Raw genomic sequence first — 19,762 nt, forward strand, 5'->3', positions numbered from 1 at the left:
TTTTAGTATTATTGGATTCATCTTGTCAAGATCTTTCCAACGACATCAATGATGTCGTCATCAGAGCTTTGATGTGCCTTCGAAGTCATTTTTTTCTTTGTTTTCTCTCTTCTTCCCCTTGTAATTTGTGAAGAAACAAGAGAGAAAATAAAATAAAATAACTCAAAAGACACACAAAAACTTTAGAATTTCTTTTACATGAGCACATCAAAAGTTTTGAGGATTGCTTTCCTTTTGGCCGCTCGTGTAGCTCATTTCAATCATTGTTGATAATTTTTTTTGATATTGTTGGATCTGTCTCGTCAAAATCTTCTCAATGATACCAATAATATTTTCATTGAAGTTTTGGTATGTTTATGATTTTTTTTTTCTATCTTACTATTTTTTTTATTGAATCTTATATATGTCCATAAATGTTACCATTTAATAGAATAGCATATAACAATTATAACTCACGAATCATAAACATCTTCTATAACTCAATAAATCGTCTTATTTCCTTGAATATTTTTTTAAATTGGGTTATTTTATCTTCTTTTTTTTTACTATTCTATAATTCCGATGCTGGCTCTCATGGGTACATGTGCATCGTGCTTTGGAGCGAGTTGTAGGAGGATGAAAGCACTACAAGCCCCCATGGTTGGGACCTGGGATGGCCATGGTGGGTACGGTTGGTGTCGCTTTACCTTGTCCTTAAAACTGTTTCCAATGCAAGTCAGAGTAATCAGTCAAGCGACTCAAGCCTCCCTCTCTTTCTATCCCACACCCCCGACTTATCTCTAGCTTCAACATCCACGCATTGAAGAAGTAACACCACCCATCGTCTCCATAAGGCTCCACTATCCCCCCCCACCAATTAAAAAAATCTCCTCTTATGTCTATTTCCACCTTCCTTTTCTCCCTGTTCTTGTCTCCATTCTCTACCAATTCTTTCTTTCCTGTTCTAGTTAGGTGGGGCTGTTCACCTTCCTTTTGTCAGGATTCTCTTCTCTCTAGTCCCGCAAGGCTGACAAAAATAAAGAAATAGAAGTAAACAATAAGAGAACTCACCCTACATAACCACTAGATAAAAGCAAATATGCTAAAATCTGTTCTCTATCATTTTATCTTGATTACCTCTTTCTCTCCATAGTATTCTTCCGTTGTTCTTTAGCTTTTCTTTCCCATATGAAGACAATAATGGCCAAGAATCCTCATGACTCTTCTTTCTCTTTCTCCAGGAGATACTTCAACAGGGGAAAGAAAGTTGTCGAGGATGAAGAAGATGATGATGAGGAAATCTTGACTTTCAACTCCTTCTCACATTGTTCGGAAGAGTTGAAAGATGATCAGGAGCTTAGAATCACATTGCCTGCTGGTGCAATTCAACCTGCTCCAAGGAAAAAAACCCTTCCGATTGTGGCAGTTTCTAAGCTCAGATCAGCTCTTACTGTTTTGAGTGGCCGGTCAGGCTATCACTCAGGTACCAGAGTGATAGGTACCCTTTTCGGGTATCGTCGTGGACATGTTCATTTTTCATTTCAAGAAGATGCAAAACAGAATCCAGCTTTCTTGATTGAGCTTGCAACACCAACAAGTATACTAGTCCGAGAAATGGCTTCTGGGTTAGTTAGAATTGCACTAGAGTGTGAAAAGAAGGCAGGTAAAAAAGCAGGGAAGTTGCTAGAGGAGCCTTTATGGAGGACTTACTGTAATGGTAAGAAATGTGGGCATGCAACGAGACGTGAATGTAGGCCTGAAGATTGGAAAGTCTTGAAGGCTGTGGAGCCAGTTTCAATGGGAGCTGGTGTTTTACCAGGGAATGGGGCAACAGGGTCCGAAATAGGGGAGATCATGTACATGAGAGCCAGGTATGAGAGAGTTGTAGGGTCAAAAGATTCAGAGGCATTTTACATGATGAATCCTGATGGGCCTGGAGGTCCTGAACTTAGTATTTATTTGCTTAGAGTTTGATGAGGCCGTGTGCCATGTTGGACGTAATTTGTAGTATCAGGCTATCAGCATCTACTTGATAGCTGCCTTGTGCTCTCTCTCTCGTTTTAATTTATAGATATCAGCAAAAAAAAGGGACGGTTTCTCGCATTCTAGCTAGTCTCTGCTCCTTTTTTTCTTTTTCTTTTCTTGCAGTTATTTACTACATTTTGGGAAGGGGAACTGTGGAATCGAGAGTTATAAATTTTTTTGTTTTACATGAAACTAATTAATTTATAATTTTTCACCTTGAGGTTATGCTTTTGAAATTTAGGGAATGAGAGCAAGGTGGTGGCATGACAGGTGGTGCTAAGTATATCTACGCAAGATATTTTGTCTCTTCTTGACCTTTTTAGTGGTGGCGGAAACGAGCTGCAAATGAAGGTTATGTTTTTCCCTCTTTTAAACTATGACCATTCCAAAGCTAAGCCCTTTTGGATGACATCCAAGTTCACCTGTGGGATGTCACATCTAATTTATTTCGTTCGCTATTAATGCAAGACATTAGGTAATATCGGTTGGTTATATTCGATACAATTAAAGATGAAGTTTTGAAATTGCAACTCCATGTCCTGTTTCTTTAGCCAAACGGAAAACGACGCTAATTAATGGGCAGCATAACAACTTTGCTTGTATCAAATGATCTTGTTTCAATTTTGAGGTTTAAAAATTATCAGTTTAAATCCTATAAATTTTAAGGTTATTGAAAGTTTACATGATCATTAATTTCAGGACTCGAAATTTATATTAATAATAAAAAAACACTTATTTCACCAAAAAAAAAAAAAAAAAAGGTGTGGAGAGCTTGAACATAGCTTAGAACAAAAAAGAATCGGTGTTCTGGTGTGCCCGATTTTGAATTAAAATATCATCCTTGCTTGGGATTGGATCAATAAAGCGAAGGTCTTGCATACAAATTTCTGACCCATATATATGTCATCACGTAAAAGTCTCCATCTTGTAGTTTCGCTTCACATTTGCAAAACATTTCTCCTCGCCATGGGCGCTGCAACATATTCTGAAACAGCTACTGCAAGAATTGACTGTTTGCTTTGTATTGCTCGCTACTCCCTTTTAGTCCTATCAAACATACATGACTAATTTGCTCTCTCCCTCCCTCCCTCCCTCCCTCTCTCTCTCTAATTCACAGGAGCGACAATCCAAGATACACAAGTCAATGAAAAGCCTTCCTTCAAATCTACTGGCTTGTGAATTTTGAGCCATACTAGCTCGAGACTCATTGAGAGAATAGAGTAGCATATTTGAATCCACGTATTCATAGGTTGTGTTTTTCAAGGAGGAAATGCTAGACTGCCAACGTAATAACAGATATCTTTATTTCACCCAATGTAATGTGATTTATTGGTAGATAATATTTTTTAATTAAAAATTTATTAAAATATTTTTTTTTATTTTTGATATTAAAATTATAAAAATCCATCTAAAAAATCAAAATAGAATAAACCACGAAAATAAACAGGCGAAATCAATACCAAACCAAAGCACTTACATTGGAAACCATGCCTGGAATTTTGGAAATGTAGAAAAGGGTGTGAAGCTCGCAAGAACTTGTTTTCCTACCCGGCTATTTGTTCAATTTAAGTTGGTGTTTTTTTTTCAAAAAAAAAAACAAATCGGTTTTTCGAAACATTGTACAATTTCAAATTCTCTTCTCCATATTTAAAAACAGCAAATAAAATTCTAGAGAGTTGATATGATGTTTAAGAAAATATGATTCAAAAGAACGCTTAATTCTTAGAGAGTTAATTTGATGGTAAGAAAGTATGATTTATTTTTAATTGAAATCTAGAAATCGGCATTTAAGAGACTGATACTATACACCATTAAAATTATTTTTAATGTTTCTTAATTTTAATCAATGTATAAACTAATCCAAAAATATTCATTACCGTAGGGGAAAAAAACAGTCAAGAAAGAGCTTGGACATGGATTCTTGCTAAGCCCAGAGATACTTGAAACTTAGAATGAAGCCCTTATGTCATGGCTTATGTCACATCTTTTCAGATTGTTCGGGCCTTATACTCTAGAGTCCATGCAGATTACAACAGTGTTGGCGCGTGTGATCTTGAGCTACCAAAAATTTCTCACTCTGTGCTGGTTTTCATAACTCTACTTAGCCTCGGCTATGTTTATTGTATTATGAACCAACCACGTTAAGATGTTTAACAATAAGATATTTTGTTACGATTTTAACTAATGATGATTTACTATAAATATTTTCCTTAAGAAATTAGTTTTTTAAAAAAACTAAATGAATTGCTTAAATACAGGATTTTGTCTTTGAAAAACACTTAAATATAATAACAAAAATAACCAAAAGATAAACAACGATCAAGACATCGTATGCTTTTCATATACTTTTTAAGTAAATAGAACTATTAAAAAAATTAATTAAGATTGATTCAAGTTGGAAACTAATATATTTAAAATAAAACAACTGAGTTTAGTTAATCTTAAAACACATAAGGTTATTAACTATATAATTAAATTTTAGCTAATTACCATGTATAAAATAAAAGAGGTCAAGGTTAGTTAATTTAAAAATATTCAAAGTTATTTTTTAAAATAAAATAAGCAGTCTTTAATCTTTAAGAAATAATCCCTCTTGATTTTAATTTTAAATGAAAATTAATATACCTATAAAGTACTTTTTTTTTATAAAAATTACCTTCCACTCAAGAAACATTAAGCAATTGATTTTTAAAATCCTTATCAAATAAATTTTTTGACGTGTTACTCTAAAGCAAAACGGTAAAAGCTAGAAAAACAAGAAATTAATCAGGTTCTAAGACCATCATATCAACTGGATTTTTTTCAAAACAATTCCTTAGTTTATCAATTATATTTTTTCCCAGGGTGTTGGTCCAGCGCACCCTGACATGGCGAAATGTTGGCCATTTTTCAAGGCATTTGTGTTTGTCCCCCCCCCCCCCCCCCCGCATATATTTACAGAAAAAAGAATTTGTTGGGTTCTTGCAGATATTTACATTTAATTATATTTTTCAAAAATATAACTGATTAAGCAAACCCTTACCTACCTCTCATGACGATCTTGGAGAGCCTATTGTCCGAAAGAACTTTTCGCTTGTTTTTGCTAAAATAAAAAAGAATTAATTTTTATATTGCCAGAAAGAAATCTTCAAGGAATATGTATTAGCGGAGAAATCACGGATAGGCAGCCTAACTTTGATATAAAAAAACTAGTTCAAAAATATCCTAACTATTAAGAATTAAAAAGAAGCGCAATTCATTATTAATTTATAATTAGTACATGTTATCTAAATTTAAAAATAAAGAAATACATAAATAAATATCAATTGATCATCTTGACCTAGTAATTTAAATTTTTAAATGAAGTTCAAGAATAATTTTATATAATTCTTTAACACTTGTTCTTAAATAAATACCCTTTAAACCCAAAATTAACTTATATACATCTATTACTACATTATGTTTAATTTTATCAATTTAATGAAGACAGTGACATTGTTGAAAAAATACACCTTATATCAATAAAAAAAAATTGAAATTGTTAATTTTTAACTTGAAAATTCATTACTTTTAAAGTGTAATCGACCCCCCTAACTACAAAGTAGTTGTTATGGGATTCAAAGCAAATATACTCTTAGGACTAGTACTATAAAGACATCATATATAAATCTTAGATATGTAGAAAAACAAAAGACTCTTCCAACAACCAAGTTCAGAATCTAACATCCAGTTAAGTTTTAAACTCCATGTTACAAACATGTGGTTAGGAGTTCAACATGATACTGTGTTCTTTTAAAATATTGTTCTTTCAGCAAAACCTGTCAATCTTTTAATCAAATGTTCTACATGCATGTATGTTAAATACTTTAGCCGTATGTTGTTTGTTAGACAAAGCTTTAACAGATGGCTCGCCAAACTTTTTATTTATTTATTTATTTGGATCTCAAATTAAATTCTCTTAGTATTATAATCAAATCCTTAATTAATTAATTGATTTAAATAACTATTTTAATCCAAGAACTTAATCTAATGAACTATAAAGTATGCTTGTTTTTTGATTTATTGGGATGTTCAAAAGATTTTGAACTGCACAAAATGGACAATCCTTTCTCATTTACTCTATTCAAGAAAGCTACCAAAGCCATAATACATGATTATATCAATTGCTAAACGGTAACCATGCGATGCTTCTTTAAAATTAATTAATTTTTTTTATCCTTTTTCTTTGTTACGTTTTGTCTTCACAACTTAAGAAAGCAAAAGATGTTTGTTCCCACAACCCAAATTGCAAAGTGACTTTGCTTGTAAAAGCTGTAATTAACCAGCACGTGTATCTTATAACAACTGTCCAATGCGAAGCCAGTAGTGTTTACTCACAGCAAGTTGATAGGGTTTCATTTAATAATATTCTTTAATTTTTCGAATATATAGTATAAGTAACTTAGGTCCAGTCAATGTAGTGTAATCGAGCTAGAGGTGTAGCATGTGCAGTCAACTTTGAAAATTTACTTACAACTGGAGACAGGGGAACTTATGTCGCCATCGCGGATGCTCGTGACAAGAATGGAATCACCATCTCACAGACAACTTGGCACATCGTTTGGCTTTTATTTTCCAAAATCCATGATTGTGATGATCCTCAATTTCAATAAATAGGGGCTAATGCCAGCTCCGGTCTTCTTGTAAACAGGTTTCCGTACAAAAAACCCCATGTGAGGAAGGGAAATTGAGTTCATATTTTACCACAAATCACTCATGCTGTCATGACTAATTAATTTACTAGCCAGTACCAATTAAATCTGGCTGTGACCGCGTTTGCACCACCACACTAGGGGAATATAACTTAGCTGGAAAGAAATAGGGGGAAAAAAATTTGGTTGGAATTCGGTTTTGCATATTCAATGGTACATGGAGATTTGGAATTTGCTTCAAAACTGTTAAAAGTGCAGACAATTTCCCAATGTCAAGAAGAACCACGTAAAGATTCTGTTTCTTTAGTCTAGCAGCGAGCCCTTTTTTCACTTGTGATTATGATACATGTTTCATTCCTTAATTAATTAATGTTAGTGGTCAAGTGTAGTACTATAGCTATTTCTTGAACCCGAAGGTAGCTAGAACATATATTTTATGATCAATCCCTGATCTAAACCATTGCACAATTCCTATATCCAATACCATTAATTAGCTTTAAAAACTATTCTCATATTGATAATAATTAAATATTTATGAAACGTACAGCATTGTAATAGTTATATTGTCAAGAGTCTTGGTACGTAGCCCTCCATTTGTTAGTTGTCTGTAAGGAACAGCCTAATATTGTATATGTAATATACGTACGCAACCTACACAAGAGATTAGAGATCATCAGAAAAATAATGCTAAATCACTTTTCACAGAAATCACAACTAGCAAAGTGAAAGTTGGATACATGCATATGGTTTTACTATAATAAGAAATATCTAAGATATTTAAATATAAATATCTCAAATATTTATAGAAATATTTATAGAGATGTGTATATTATGTAAGATATTTGTGTAGTTTTTTTATGTAGCATCAGAGTCCCTAAGTTTGATAAACATATATGTTTTGAAGGCTTCACATAGCAAGAATGGGGGAAGAAATATTTATAGTAGATAATATTAACTTTTATGCATCATCAGAGTCTCCAAGTTCTGGTGACACTTTTTATGTGTACAATCCACCATAAAAGTAGTTTGTGGGTGTAGCCATGGGCATAATTATGGGCGTCACCATGGGTGTCACTGTGTATAGCCGCTGGCATAGCCACGTGGGGCGTAATCAAGGTATAATCATTGGCTTAGCCGCCAACATGTCATTAGTGTAGCCGTAGACATAGCTGCTCACATAGTTGTCGTTGCGTTGAGGTTTCGTCATCCATGAAAGGAGCTTTTGAAAAAAATAAATGAACTAACTTTTTACTCAGTTCTCCACTGACGACGCCAATGATGAGGCTGAAAAATATCTTGAATAGAAAGATTGGAAACACTTTTCATGGGCTAGTAAAACTAGATTTGAAGAACTTAGTGGGCCTAGCGATACCCGTAAAAAAATCACTATGAAGCTTAAGTCAATATAATGTTTGTACATGTGACGGAGATAATAAATATTCTCTTGGTTTAAATGTTCATTAAGCTTTGTTTAAGTCTTATATTAGAATTATGTTATGTTAGACTTGAAGTCTATAGCAATAAACTATAGAGAGATGAGCTATGACCTTCTAGTCTAAAGACATGAAGGTATGTTTGTATAGATTTTTTAAGATAAGTATCTTAAGAAATATTTAACATATTTAATATAAATATTTTATAAATATCTAGAACATTTATAAAAATATATACTTTATATAAAATATTTGTGTAAATTTTTCATATATCATCACCAACCATGCAAATTTCCACGGTTATCTTATTAATTCTGGTCATATATATTGTAGTGGGACACTACAATTGTGGAAACAAACTGAAGTCAGGAAAATAAGTTCATTTGATAGTGGCCTCCCTCCCTCCCATTCCATTTTTCGTATTTGGGTTTACATGGCAAATTATGGCTTGATACATGTTTTATTTGGATGGCCATGGATATCGCAATGCTATATGGATTGATATTCGGAACAGGAAGTGGCTTCTTGTCTCCTACTTCTATTTTACTACTATCTTTTTTGGGTCTAAGATTTTAACATCATGGGACGCAGAGGTAGCATTCCGTGCAATAATTTACATATCTAATCTTTATTTTAAATAGAGTTAGTTAGGGATTTAAATACCAATATATGTATATAAGGTGACATAACATTTATGCCATGGGAGGACTTTTATATTCGTTAGAATAGGATTATTGGTTTCGAAGATTGAATTTCAAGGCCATGCCTTGCACGAGACATTTTAATGTGAGGACTTTAAGGCGAAAGAATCTGATTGCATAATTAAAAACAATCACCACTTGATCCTGTCATTGACATTGTTAGCTCGGCATTTTCAAGGATATCGCATTGCATCACATTTCTATTCATACGATAATGATGGCTTTCCATTTGGAGAAAACGCAATCAAAGCCAGAAACATGACATCAAAACGCAAGAGATTGATTTATAGCTAAATATAAGCCCAACATTGTGATTTCTTACCCCAACAATACAGTTTCCTTGCTAAAATTAATTAGTAGCTAAACTTTGTTAAGAAAATACTTTAAGGAGCTTAGTTTCCCACGTTGAACAGGGGAAACAAGAGGTGGGGGCTATGCCACGAGGTCTAATCTTAAAGGATTTTTTTTCCCTTAAGAGAATAACATAGGCAAATTATGAAATACTTTTAGATAGGGTTTGAGGACTTAATCTGCAGTAATCAAGTTACTAAATTAAAGTAGCTAGCTCAGATGGGAAAAATAAATTAAGTAGCTAGATCCAGTTTCTGACTTTTGTGAATAAGTGAGAGAGAGAGAGAGAGAGAGAGAGATACTTTGATCCAGAAAACGTAACAATATCTATAAAAAAAAAAAAGGTTTTAAAGCAAATAAAATCAACATAAAAAACACGAGCTAGCATACCAATTTGATAAAGTATGAAACTAACAAACTTAAAAAGAATAATCATAATAATAAGGTAAACAGTTTCGTTGATTTTATTAAAATGAACACTACATGTCAACAAATAAGTAATGCTCATCTATAATACCTATCCTATACAGTATAGAATAATCATAATAATAATAAAAAAAAGGGCAGAGAAAATCAGCTCCTTATGGCCTAATTAATCTAATTAGGCTTCCGATCCCATTCAACAACCTTTGCAACCCTCTAGACAAGACAATTTCAAGAACTCAAAACTGGAAAAAAAACGAAAAAAAGAGGTATATATGATCTATAAGAATAAAAAATCAAGGGCTACAGGTTGCTCAATTTTCTATTGAGTTGTGTTTCTTGGACGGACCAGAAGGTGGAATAGGGGCCCCTTTTGGCAAGAAGTTGAATATGTGGTTCTGGTGTCGAAAACTTGTCTCGTACAATCTCCGGTGAGGCTTTATATACTCCGATTTCTTTGACATATCTTCGTCCCTCATTAGAGTAGCACCCGGTCTTGTGGCAGAACAAGAATTAACAAGAAGGAATATGATAAAGAGAACACCTGTGATGTTAATGAACGAAAGGAGTTTAGCTTGAAAAGAGGAAGAAAAGGTAGCCATTGAAGACTGTGTTTTGAAAGGAAACTGCGTAGGGTTTTAGCTTAGAAAGGAAAAATGAGTTGTGATATTTTTTTACCAAGATTGGATTATATATAGAGAGAGAGATTTCTCTTTGCCTGTATGTGTGTGTGTTATATATGCATGGGATAAAAAAGGCCATGGGAAGTGGGAACGAGAAATTTAGGAAAGAGAGCTTAGGTAGCTCGACGGGAGAAGTAAAATGCACGCTAACGAGTAACGACCATGGGACTTTTCACTTTGATTTTTGAATGTCAACGGTTCCAAATAAATATTCCAAAATATTTGGTGCTGGCAATAGACTTTATAATTCGATAAACTACAATTTCTTCCCCCACAAAAAACTAGTGGTGAATCATGACATTTATCTTCTTTAATTTATTTCTCACATAAAATTAAAACTCTCTATTTTAATACTCATTTTAAGGGATGCATGCCAGTTGGAAAAAGTAAATTTGTCCGTGCAGCAAATACGGTTAACATCGGTATACATATAGATATATGAGATTATGAGTTATTAATTCATCATTCAATTTTATTAAATAAATTAATAAATTGTCGATACACAGTATTATGTAATCTTTTGCGTGCGAAGCTCTTGTAAGAAAACAAGCTAAATGGGGTCCATTAATTCTAATTTTCCAGTAAACAATATATAATCTGAAAATGATAGACATCTATATATATATTTTTTTTATTTAAGATCTCAGTGCTAGATAGCCAGAATAATTTAAAACCGTTAATTAAATAACTGTTAGGGTTTAAGTCCTATGGGACACAAGTTGGGTTCTGTTAACTTGTTTTGATCAAATTAAAACCTTAGCTGATCATCAAGCAACAAGTCATCTGGGGAACTAAATTAAGTATGTAATTAGCCCATGAATTTTATAACAAGAAGTGCTACTTGTTAGCATATGGCAAGATATATATTGTCAAGTCTCAAGAAGGTGCGTACCGAGCTCAAAATTAGAGATGTCCTAATTCTAATTCTAATATCGAATGTCAACGTGATTAGGTTGATCTCGCCTGTCAAATTATGCTGAATCAGAAAATAAAATTTAGGTAAGAAAAAACTAGGAAATATAAATACATGAGCGACTGAGACCGACACATAGAGCAGGTAAACGTTAACGTTGAATAAGATTATGGGTATAGAGTTGTCGGATACTGAAATGGTCTCAATTAGAGTCAAGTTCTTATGGTTTGGTCAGTGATTTATGGTGACCTTTCAAGGCAGCTGCCTTGCTTTTTTCTTGTACGTGAAGCACACGGATGGTCTTATAGATGTCACATGAAGGCAGTCATATGTGGCATTGATTTCGCTTTTTTTTTTTGGTTTTATGAATATTCTCAAACAAGTTTTTATATATCCTATTTTCTATCTGATTGTTAAAAAAATAGATTATTCGTTAAAAATAGAAAGATCTTATAATAATTTTATTTTAAAAAACAAGCTAGAGTTTGAAATATGGCGTGGCTGGGGAAAGAAATATACCTCCTTACCAGTCTTCTTCTCAGGATGCTGACTTCAGAGATCTAATTGTGATAACTCAGGCGTCCATTATGCCATGGTTGCCGCTTTTATTCCATTTCAAGCCTGGGCTAGACGTCGGTGAAGGTCTAGCAAGGTAAAGTGGGCAGATCATTATCAATCTTGTGACGTGTTTGTGCATGTTAGGGCCCTTCCTATCTCCACAAGTTTCAGTCAGGAATGACCGTTCGCGTTCTACAAGGGTATCCTCTTTGAGACCAAATTTCCTGGAAGAATGAAGAACTCTCAATGCCTAGTTTCCAAGAAAGCATGGACAGATTAGCATAATTTCGGCGTTGGTACATCTGCGTTTTTTCCTGTTAATTGACAAGGGCGATTAATGAGAGCAGCAACGATGGAGAATTGGTATCGATTGTCGCTGATAAATTAGAGAAGTCTAATTGTGTATGGCTACATCTTCGGGCTATAATTCCATACCTACCGCATGTCTTAAGGCTTGATTTATATATAGAATATAGTCTGCAATGTGTCATATTTTTAATTTACACCGACTAATATGTCTGCACAAGCGATTGTTTCCTACATATAAAATAAATATAAAACAAGTCTTTATTAATAGAAACAATATATTATTTTAACTTCTTTAAAATCAAGATTTAAAATCCAATTACATTGAAGATCTACTGCAGATAAAAGACAAGCTATTAAATAATTTTTTATATCAATAATAGGATAAAAAACAGAGATTAGCTCAATACCAAGTCTCTCTCCAGCTTGTGCTGAGAAAACGATAAAGGAGGAATAGTCAGACTTGATTTCGGACCCTGGAATTAATTTGTTGGTTGCGTGGATGAGGGGTCGCATGAAAAGCAAGTTTCTATGCAACTTCACCTGCTCTGCTCTCCCATCACGGTTTCATCTTTGACTTTTGATTTCAACAAATTAATTTATAATAGCTAAGCAATTAATTTCATCGGAGATACTTCTCTCATGCACGAGACAATTGACATTCTCATATTTCAACTTCTCTGTTTTTTTTTTACTCTTTATTTTATTTTAGACGGCAATTGCCAAGTGAAGTACGATGTAAAAAGTCTATCCCCTAATTTTAGCAAGGACACAAGCTCAACTCGGTGGTGTTTTTGCTTGCAGGATAAGTCGGTGGAATTAAAATCGATACCATTGGAACTAGACAAAAAGCATTAAAAAAACTAGAAGTGCTTTTTGGAGTGCTGAGACAATTGTTCGAAATTTATATTATGAAAACTGCTCAACATTTTTTTTTATGTATATCGAATAGTTTCATTATGAAAATGTATAAACATTGATATATTTTCATGAACGAGAAGTGCCTTTTAGAGTGCTGAGACAATTGTTCGAAATTATAAAGGATATTGTGAAGTAATTAAAAAACTTTAGCAACCTAAACTATATGACCTCGTCGCGTACCGAAGAAAGCCACGAAGCACTTTGAACTGATTTAAAATGTAAGATTTGGTCTATGAATTGAGGTGTAAATGGGCCAAGCTACAAGTTGCATTTTCCCCTAAAATTTTAATTATTCTCATTCTAATGACCTCATGTTGTAGGAAAATGAATCAGGATTTACTAAGCTGGTGGTTCGAGTCAAAGTTGGATGGACTCCAAATGGGGAATAAAAAAAAAAGGGATAGCTTTGAAGCTTTGAATTTAGCAGGAATCAATTTGATACAATTTCAATATGAGATTGCCTTGAAAAAGAAGAGAAAAAAAAAAGGATTCGATGCTCAGCGATGTCTTGGTGGTTAATGCCATATGGATCGATTTAACTAAGATTAAGATATCTAGCAATAACTTGCAAATCAAATCAAATCTACAGCATAGAAAATGGCCATAGTTGTCGTCTCCAGTAATGCTTTCTCCCTGCATTGGCATGTCACATCCACTTGATTGGTTGAAACATAGCACAAACCATCGAATTATGCCTCGAAAGGTAGGAAATAAAACTAATGGCCGCAGCGCGGCTCTGTCAATGGAACGATTAGCTCAAACACAGTTACTGGACTCGGTGACAACAATTTCACGATCAATCTTTAGCATACACTACCTTTCTGTTACGTCATTGCAAGATTGTAAATAAAAATTACGAAAATAAAATCAATGTTTATACACAAAACACTTATCTTTAGATAACTAATTACCTGTTTCTGGCAACTGAAACTGACGCGTGGTGACTTTGGTTGGGTGGCTGACAAATTCAAAAAACTCGGATTGAAAAACCTATTATTTTTTTAATCTGGACAAAGAAAAGTCTTTAAGAGAGTGGAGAACATTCAATTTCTTCTGCAGGCGTCAGAGTTCAGAGCTTATTAATGCCCCGATCACAAGAAACCAACCTAGAAGAAAGAGAACACGGATCTGCTGACAGAACTTGCACATTGTTCTCTTGTCCTTCAATGGACCCTAGTCTCAGCTCTATGCTCAAGGTTCATAAAGCACTGTACACATTAAGATGCAAGCCTAGCAACACTATCAAAAGTACAGCACGCACTGGCTGCTGCAAATCCAATTACATGTCCTGCGTGCTAATTAATGTAAAGGCTGTCCATGCCCTAAAAAGGCCAGCGAGTAAAATACCAAAATCCCCAGATCCCGAATTAAGTTGCAAACATTCCATAGCTTTGAAAGGACAAAACGCTGCTGGTTAAGTGAGATTGGGACAAGCAAAATCAATATTACAGGTCATGTCTTGAATCTTGAAAAGATTTAATTAACATAAAAATCGGGCACTTGTCAAAGCTTCCTATGTAATATGGAGGTTATGTCTCGAATGGGAGACACGTTCATTAAAGTATATATAGTATCTAACCACATAAACTCAATCAACATCTTCATAAAATAAAATAACTCAATCAACATTTGGATACAAAAGAAAGATCTGTGATTCTGTATAGCAGGCAAGGCCATTAGCTCCACTTTAGGTGACAACTAGGTAAAAGATAAGCTGATAAAGGGAAGAAAAAGAAAACTAATTTACTTTGGTTACATTTAAAAGGGGTTTACTTTCTAGGCTTAGCATCATCACAAACTTGGGCCTATAGGGACAAATTCAACAGTTGAACCATCATAAATACCTGTACTAAATAAAACCTCCAAAACCCATCAATGACGTAGCTTGGGAATCCCAAAGAGGCCATTAAACGGGAATTCTTATTAAAATTGCCATCACCTAACTTGGAATTTGTGCTGGCTTCAACTAAGGAGACCTCTTGCTGGCATGGTTTCACCCCATATGGAGCATGGCCTGTTGACATTAACCCAACCGGGTAACACAGATTTGGATTATTCCAAGCCCCAAAACGCCTACCCATTTTCCCATAAAACCATCCAGAAAACTTGAGCTCTCCTGTCAGATTGTTTCCATCCAGATAGAGTGCACTAACACATGGCAAAGTTGCTAGCTTTGGGGAGAGATTTCCTGTGAGCCTGTTGCCTCTAAGACCCAAAAATCTCAGCCTCTTCAATTCAGCAATGGACTCGGGAATCTCACCTGTTAAGCCCATATTGGAGAGGTCCAGGACCACCAAATTCTGTAGGCTATGCCACTCTAGGCCCTGAAGGTCTCCTCCAATCGGGTTGTTAGACAAGGCCATTTCTTCCAAAGAATACATCTCTTGCAGTGACTTGGTCAATCCACCAGAAAACCTGTTGTTTCTCAGGTCTAAAAGTGTCAAATTCTTCATGTAACACATCACTGTTGGCAGGCTGCCTACAAGCTGATTGTTGCTCAAATCAAGTTTTAGAAGTGAATTGAGACCCCCAAGAGTCAAAGGCAGAGACCCAGATAGTAAATTCCTACTTAAATCCAAGATTAATAGCTCATTTAACCCACCGAAATTATCTGGAATCCTCCCATAAAACCAGTTTGCAGCAAGGACTAGCCTCTTCAACTTGGTCAAGTTACCAACATTTCTTGGTAATTCACCAGTCAATCCATTTTCTAGTAGTACTAAAGACTGGAGCCTAATTAGGCTACCAAAGCTTGATGGAACTTTTCCAATGAGACCAGGGTTTGATCGAAACTCTAATGTTTCCAAGTCGCCAGCAAGTTTTTCCCAGTTCTTGCTAGGGATAATGATTGGATGTTCGTGGGGAGACACAAAGCAACTGAAGAAAGTTAGAGACTTTAGGTGCTTGAGCTCAAACAATTGTGGTCTAAACTCCACAATTGGAGCACAATCAAGATAATTGTCCAGAATGGGTCCAATGCTTAAAGCAGTGACATACCAAAGCCCATCAAATAGATCACAGGAGACTCCCTGTGAAAGAAAAAAAATTGCATCACATTTTTTTGAGACTTTAAACTAAAAATGCACATGGTTAATACTGAATCCTATCCCAAAAATTATGATAATGATGACAGGAGTGATAATTGCGTATCTCTCGTATTAAAAATCCCTACTTGTACATGAACGATAAACTTCTTGTGCAAGACAGTTCAGATGAGAAGGAAATGTAGCTTTTACAAAGGAGTGCCTTCAGGATCTATGATGTTAAATTATTCTCTAATGTCACTAAATTGCAGTATTCAGGATTTTAGCAGATGAAAACAGTATTTAAACTTCCAGGTGGGATTTCCAGGGAAGATGGATCACTTGGTACATTGTCAATGAAAAATGTTAGTGAGAGATTGTTGTTTCACTTCAAATCAGGTCATAGAAATTCCACAAAAGTAAATTTGGATAACGGAAATTTTACAATTTATGGTCTTAGCTAGGACATGGCCATGAATCTATCTATAATCACACCGAACCATACTGCTAAATCAAGGAGTAGGGTGGTGTTTCGCTTTGAGAACATGACCAAAAGTTAATCGGTACCCCCTCAACCTATACTAGTGGACAATTTTACTTCAGCAGGCTTGCATCATAATGGCACAACCTAATTCAGAATATCAGAAAAGAATAGTAAATGCGTCTAAAATGGCAATATTTTAATCTCATCTCTATATAGTTTTTTAATAAACTTCTGATGATCACGTACTGTAAAGGAAACAGAAAATCAGGTGGTGATCCTTGGGATAATATATTGCGCAATGTAACAGTAAAGATTCATGGGGTCATTCAAAAAAAAAAAAAAGATTCATGGGGATAAAAGGTGTATATGTACCTGAACAGGAGTCCACCCACAAGGATCTGGATAGAGATCTGAGCCATTCCACCAATTACCTACAAAGCCTTGAATGGCAGAGTATAGAGCTGTCTTCTCACCTTCCTCCATTGGAACTGCATCATTATAATCGTCTTCCCCATAGCACCAAACACCTAAACTCATTATGCATAGGACCAAAATGACACGACTGTTTATGTTAAAAGTCTTCATCATGGGTAAAAAGAGAATTAAGCAGAAACAATAATATAAGACTGGTTGAGTTAAAACAGAACATTAACAGAAGACATTGGCAGAGATAAGAAACTTGGCCTGAACCCAGGTGAGCATTTTAAGATGGAAAAAGAAGAGAAACAGAAGAAAGCAAAGGGAGTAGAGGTGTTGAGGGACATCGACATGGTATCCTCTTGATAGCCATTGACTTTTACACTCTATAGAAGTCACCAAGGTATCTCGGAGAGAGACATCTAAAGAGAAGTGGAAACCAAAGCAGAACAAATTAAGAAAACACTAGAAAGAAAACGAAACTTTGAGCATGCACTTGTTTTTTCTTCTGTTCATAGAAGAGGAAAGGTGAGTAATATAGTAGTGGAGCAAGACAGGAGAAGGATCCAAGCACAACTTTCAAAGCTGTGATGGCAATAATAGTAATGACAATAATATAAAGGATCAGAACAGGAGTAAGTAAAGGGGCCTTGAACAGTGTATTTCAGAAAGCGAAAGGGAAGATAGGTGACATCCTTTGATATTCTTCCTGGCTGGATTTAAGTTATGTTTAGTGTTTATAAAAATTTTGAATTTTTTTTTTGATTTTTTTTTTTGTTTAACGTGGGTGTCCGGGCCAGTTTGCGCGCACCTCGACTAATTTCACGGGCCCTGAAGTTAACGACAATGTAAGCTTCCAGTGGCCTTCATATGAGTAACAACAGGGCTCGAACCTGAGACCACAGAGGAAGCAAACCTCTTGGTCCCAAGCTTTTACCATTGGGCCACCACCTAGATGGTTAAACGTATTTATTGTTAAAAATAACTTTTAAAAAATAAAAAAAAATTATTTTAATACATTTTTAAATAACAAGTATTTTAAATCATCATTACTATCATAATCTCAAATAAACCCTTAAAAAAAACCTAATTACAGCCTCCAACATCTTATTTCGTTATAAAATTGAGTCCAGTTTCATCTTAAATATAATCATTTGTTAATGTTATTTAAAAGATCTCGTTTAATTTGCGCACTACTGTTTAATGCCATTCAAGGCCTAATATATCATAAAGAGCTATTTTAGTGCGAAATGAGTTTTTTATATTTCCTTTTTTTATACAAAATAGTGAAGTAGAGCGAATATTTATTTATTATGATTCGATGGTAAAATTATCCTTCAAGATAGACAAAGGATTTTTTCTATGTCTTGAATGAAAACCCTTGATGGTTACATGTGAATTGAAAGAGGATATTTTAACTGTAACTCGCAACAAAAGAATTGAGGGGGAGGGGTGATATTGCTCGGTATCGAGTACATTCGAGACAGAATGGATAAGAGTAAAAGACTTGAAACTTCATGTATTTAAATGGAGGTTTATCCGTATATTTGAGTTAATTTCCATTAATAACAGTGCGAGGAACTATGATTATTTATCCTCATTGATTTTCCTACTAGAGAGGGTTAAAGGGGGGGTTGGTAGTTGGGGAATTTATGGTAGAGATAGGTGGCTAAAGAGAAGAGAATAAGTTAAGGCTTAGGGTTTTTGACAGCGCTAGCTGAGGTGGGGGGGGGCCATTGATTGTTTTTGTACATGCAAAAACAAGAGATCCAGCATGCACATGCAAGACAAAGTTGGGTTTTATGACTTGCTTTTCTGTTCTTTCTTTTCGAGCTGCTGCGGTAACAGTCCTCTGCGGAGAGACATATGGTTAAGGACAAGGGAGCGTTGATGTTATAAAAAGTGGGATAATAGGCTTGTAGACGGGTTAGTAGTCGGGGCTTTTTCCTTGGAGTAAATGCCTGCCTTTTTAGCTGCCCATCCTTCTTCTTTCATAGCTCCAGCTCCCTTCAAATAAACAAAAGCTTGCCCTTTTCACGTGGTATCCAGATTCATATCGGTGCAATTCATCGGTTTCATTTTCTTCTTCTGTTTGGAGCTCTGTTTACTTGCGTTTTCATCTTCCTGGAGACATAAAAGTTAATAAAAGATAGAATATAATTACTGTAAAAAAAGAGTTTTTTTTTTTTAGAATGATGAGTATTTTCATACCATCTTGTACGAGACTAGATTTCAGCATCTAATAAACTCTTCCAAGTACTTGTTCTAAAATTTGAAGTTTGAATCCAAGAAATGCAGGGGAAAAGCATACACCCTTCACTGCCCGGCCAACTTCTTAGAATTAAAAAGCTATCAGTTACCTTGGGAAAGAAAATAATCGGTAACACGCCATTAGAAATGACTAATAATGATTATTTATTTTGACTTATTTATCACAGTTTTTCCCACCTCTTTGCAAATCAACTAATTGATTCGCAATTATGATTTTTAATTACTTGATTGTATTGCAAGTCCCATCTTTAATATATAACTCTCAAGGAACCAACCTGAAACCACTAGTTTGCAGCCGCTAATAATAATTAATGGCACATATATGCTGCTGGGATAAAAAAACAAACTATAAATGGTCCTGAAGATCACACCAAGTGTTCTTATTATCGAGCATTAACAAAAAAAGAAAAAAATTAATGAGAGATTAAAAAAAGAAATGCATTTTGTCTACTCTACGATCAAGAAATGAAAGAGTTAAAAGATAAAACTCAAAGACCCCCCCCCCCCAGGTCCACAACACACTCAAATTCGCAAGCAAGCCTCTTAATTTACAACAAAAAGTTTAATGACAACATACAGATCCTAACAGGCAGTGGCTTAAACA

The 19,762-nt window shown here is 34.7% G+C and overlaps 2 protein-coding genes across 2 annotated transcripts; one reads left to right on the top strand and one right to left on the bottom strand.

The window, feature by feature from the left end:
- The first annotated feature begins 923 nt into the window (after positions 1–923).
- Positions 924–2,082, top strand: LOC7483920 (protein MIZU-KUSSEI 1). Its single transcript, XM_002311391.4, has one exon. The coding sequence runs from the start codon at positions 1,168–1,170 to the stop codon at positions 1,951–1,953; it is 786 nt and encodes a 261-aa protein (XP_002311427.4). The 5' UTR covers positions 924–1,167; the 3' UTR covers positions 1,954–2,082.
- A 12,456-nt stretch (positions 2,083–14,538) lies between these two features.
- LOC7483921 (piriformospora indica-insensitive protein 2) lies at positions 14,539–17,544 on the bottom strand. Its single transcript, XM_024606796.2, has 2 exons — positions 16,843–17,544; positions 14,539–15,992 (listed from the first exon to the last, which is right to left on the bottom strand). Exons 1-2 carry the CDS (start codon positions 17,056–17,058, stop codon positions 14,769–14,771), a joined length of 1,440 nt encoding a protein of 479 aa, XP_024462564.2. The 5' UTR covers positions 17,059–17,544; the 3' UTR covers positions 14,539–14,768.
- Between the last annotated feature and the right edge of the window lie 2,218 nt (positions 17,545–19,762).

Source organism: Populus trichocarpa, chromosome 8, assembly GCF_000002775.5.
Source record: "Populus trichocarpa isolate Nisqually-1 chromosome 8, P.trichocarpa_v4.1, whole genome shotgun sequence".
NCBI lineage: Eukaryota > Viridiplantae > Streptophyta > Magnoliopsida > Malpighiales > Salicaceae > Populus > Populus trichocarpa.

What these genes read in the sequence shown, in the direction of transcription:
- LOC7483920 (XM_002311391.4), top strand. Translation starts at nt 1,168, where the DNA reads ATGAAGACAATAATGGCCAAGAATCCTCATGACTCTTCTTTCTCTTTC.
- LOC7483921 (XM_024606796.2), bottom strand. Translation starts at nt 17,058, where the DNA reads ATGATGAAGACTTTTAACATAAACAGTCGTGTCATTTTGGTCCTATGC. An exon ending in GTGGGTGGACTCCTGTTCAG is followed by an intron (nt 15,993 to 16,842) that starts GTACATATACAC and finishes TTTCTTTCACAG; the next exon opens with GGAGTCTCCTGTGATCTATT.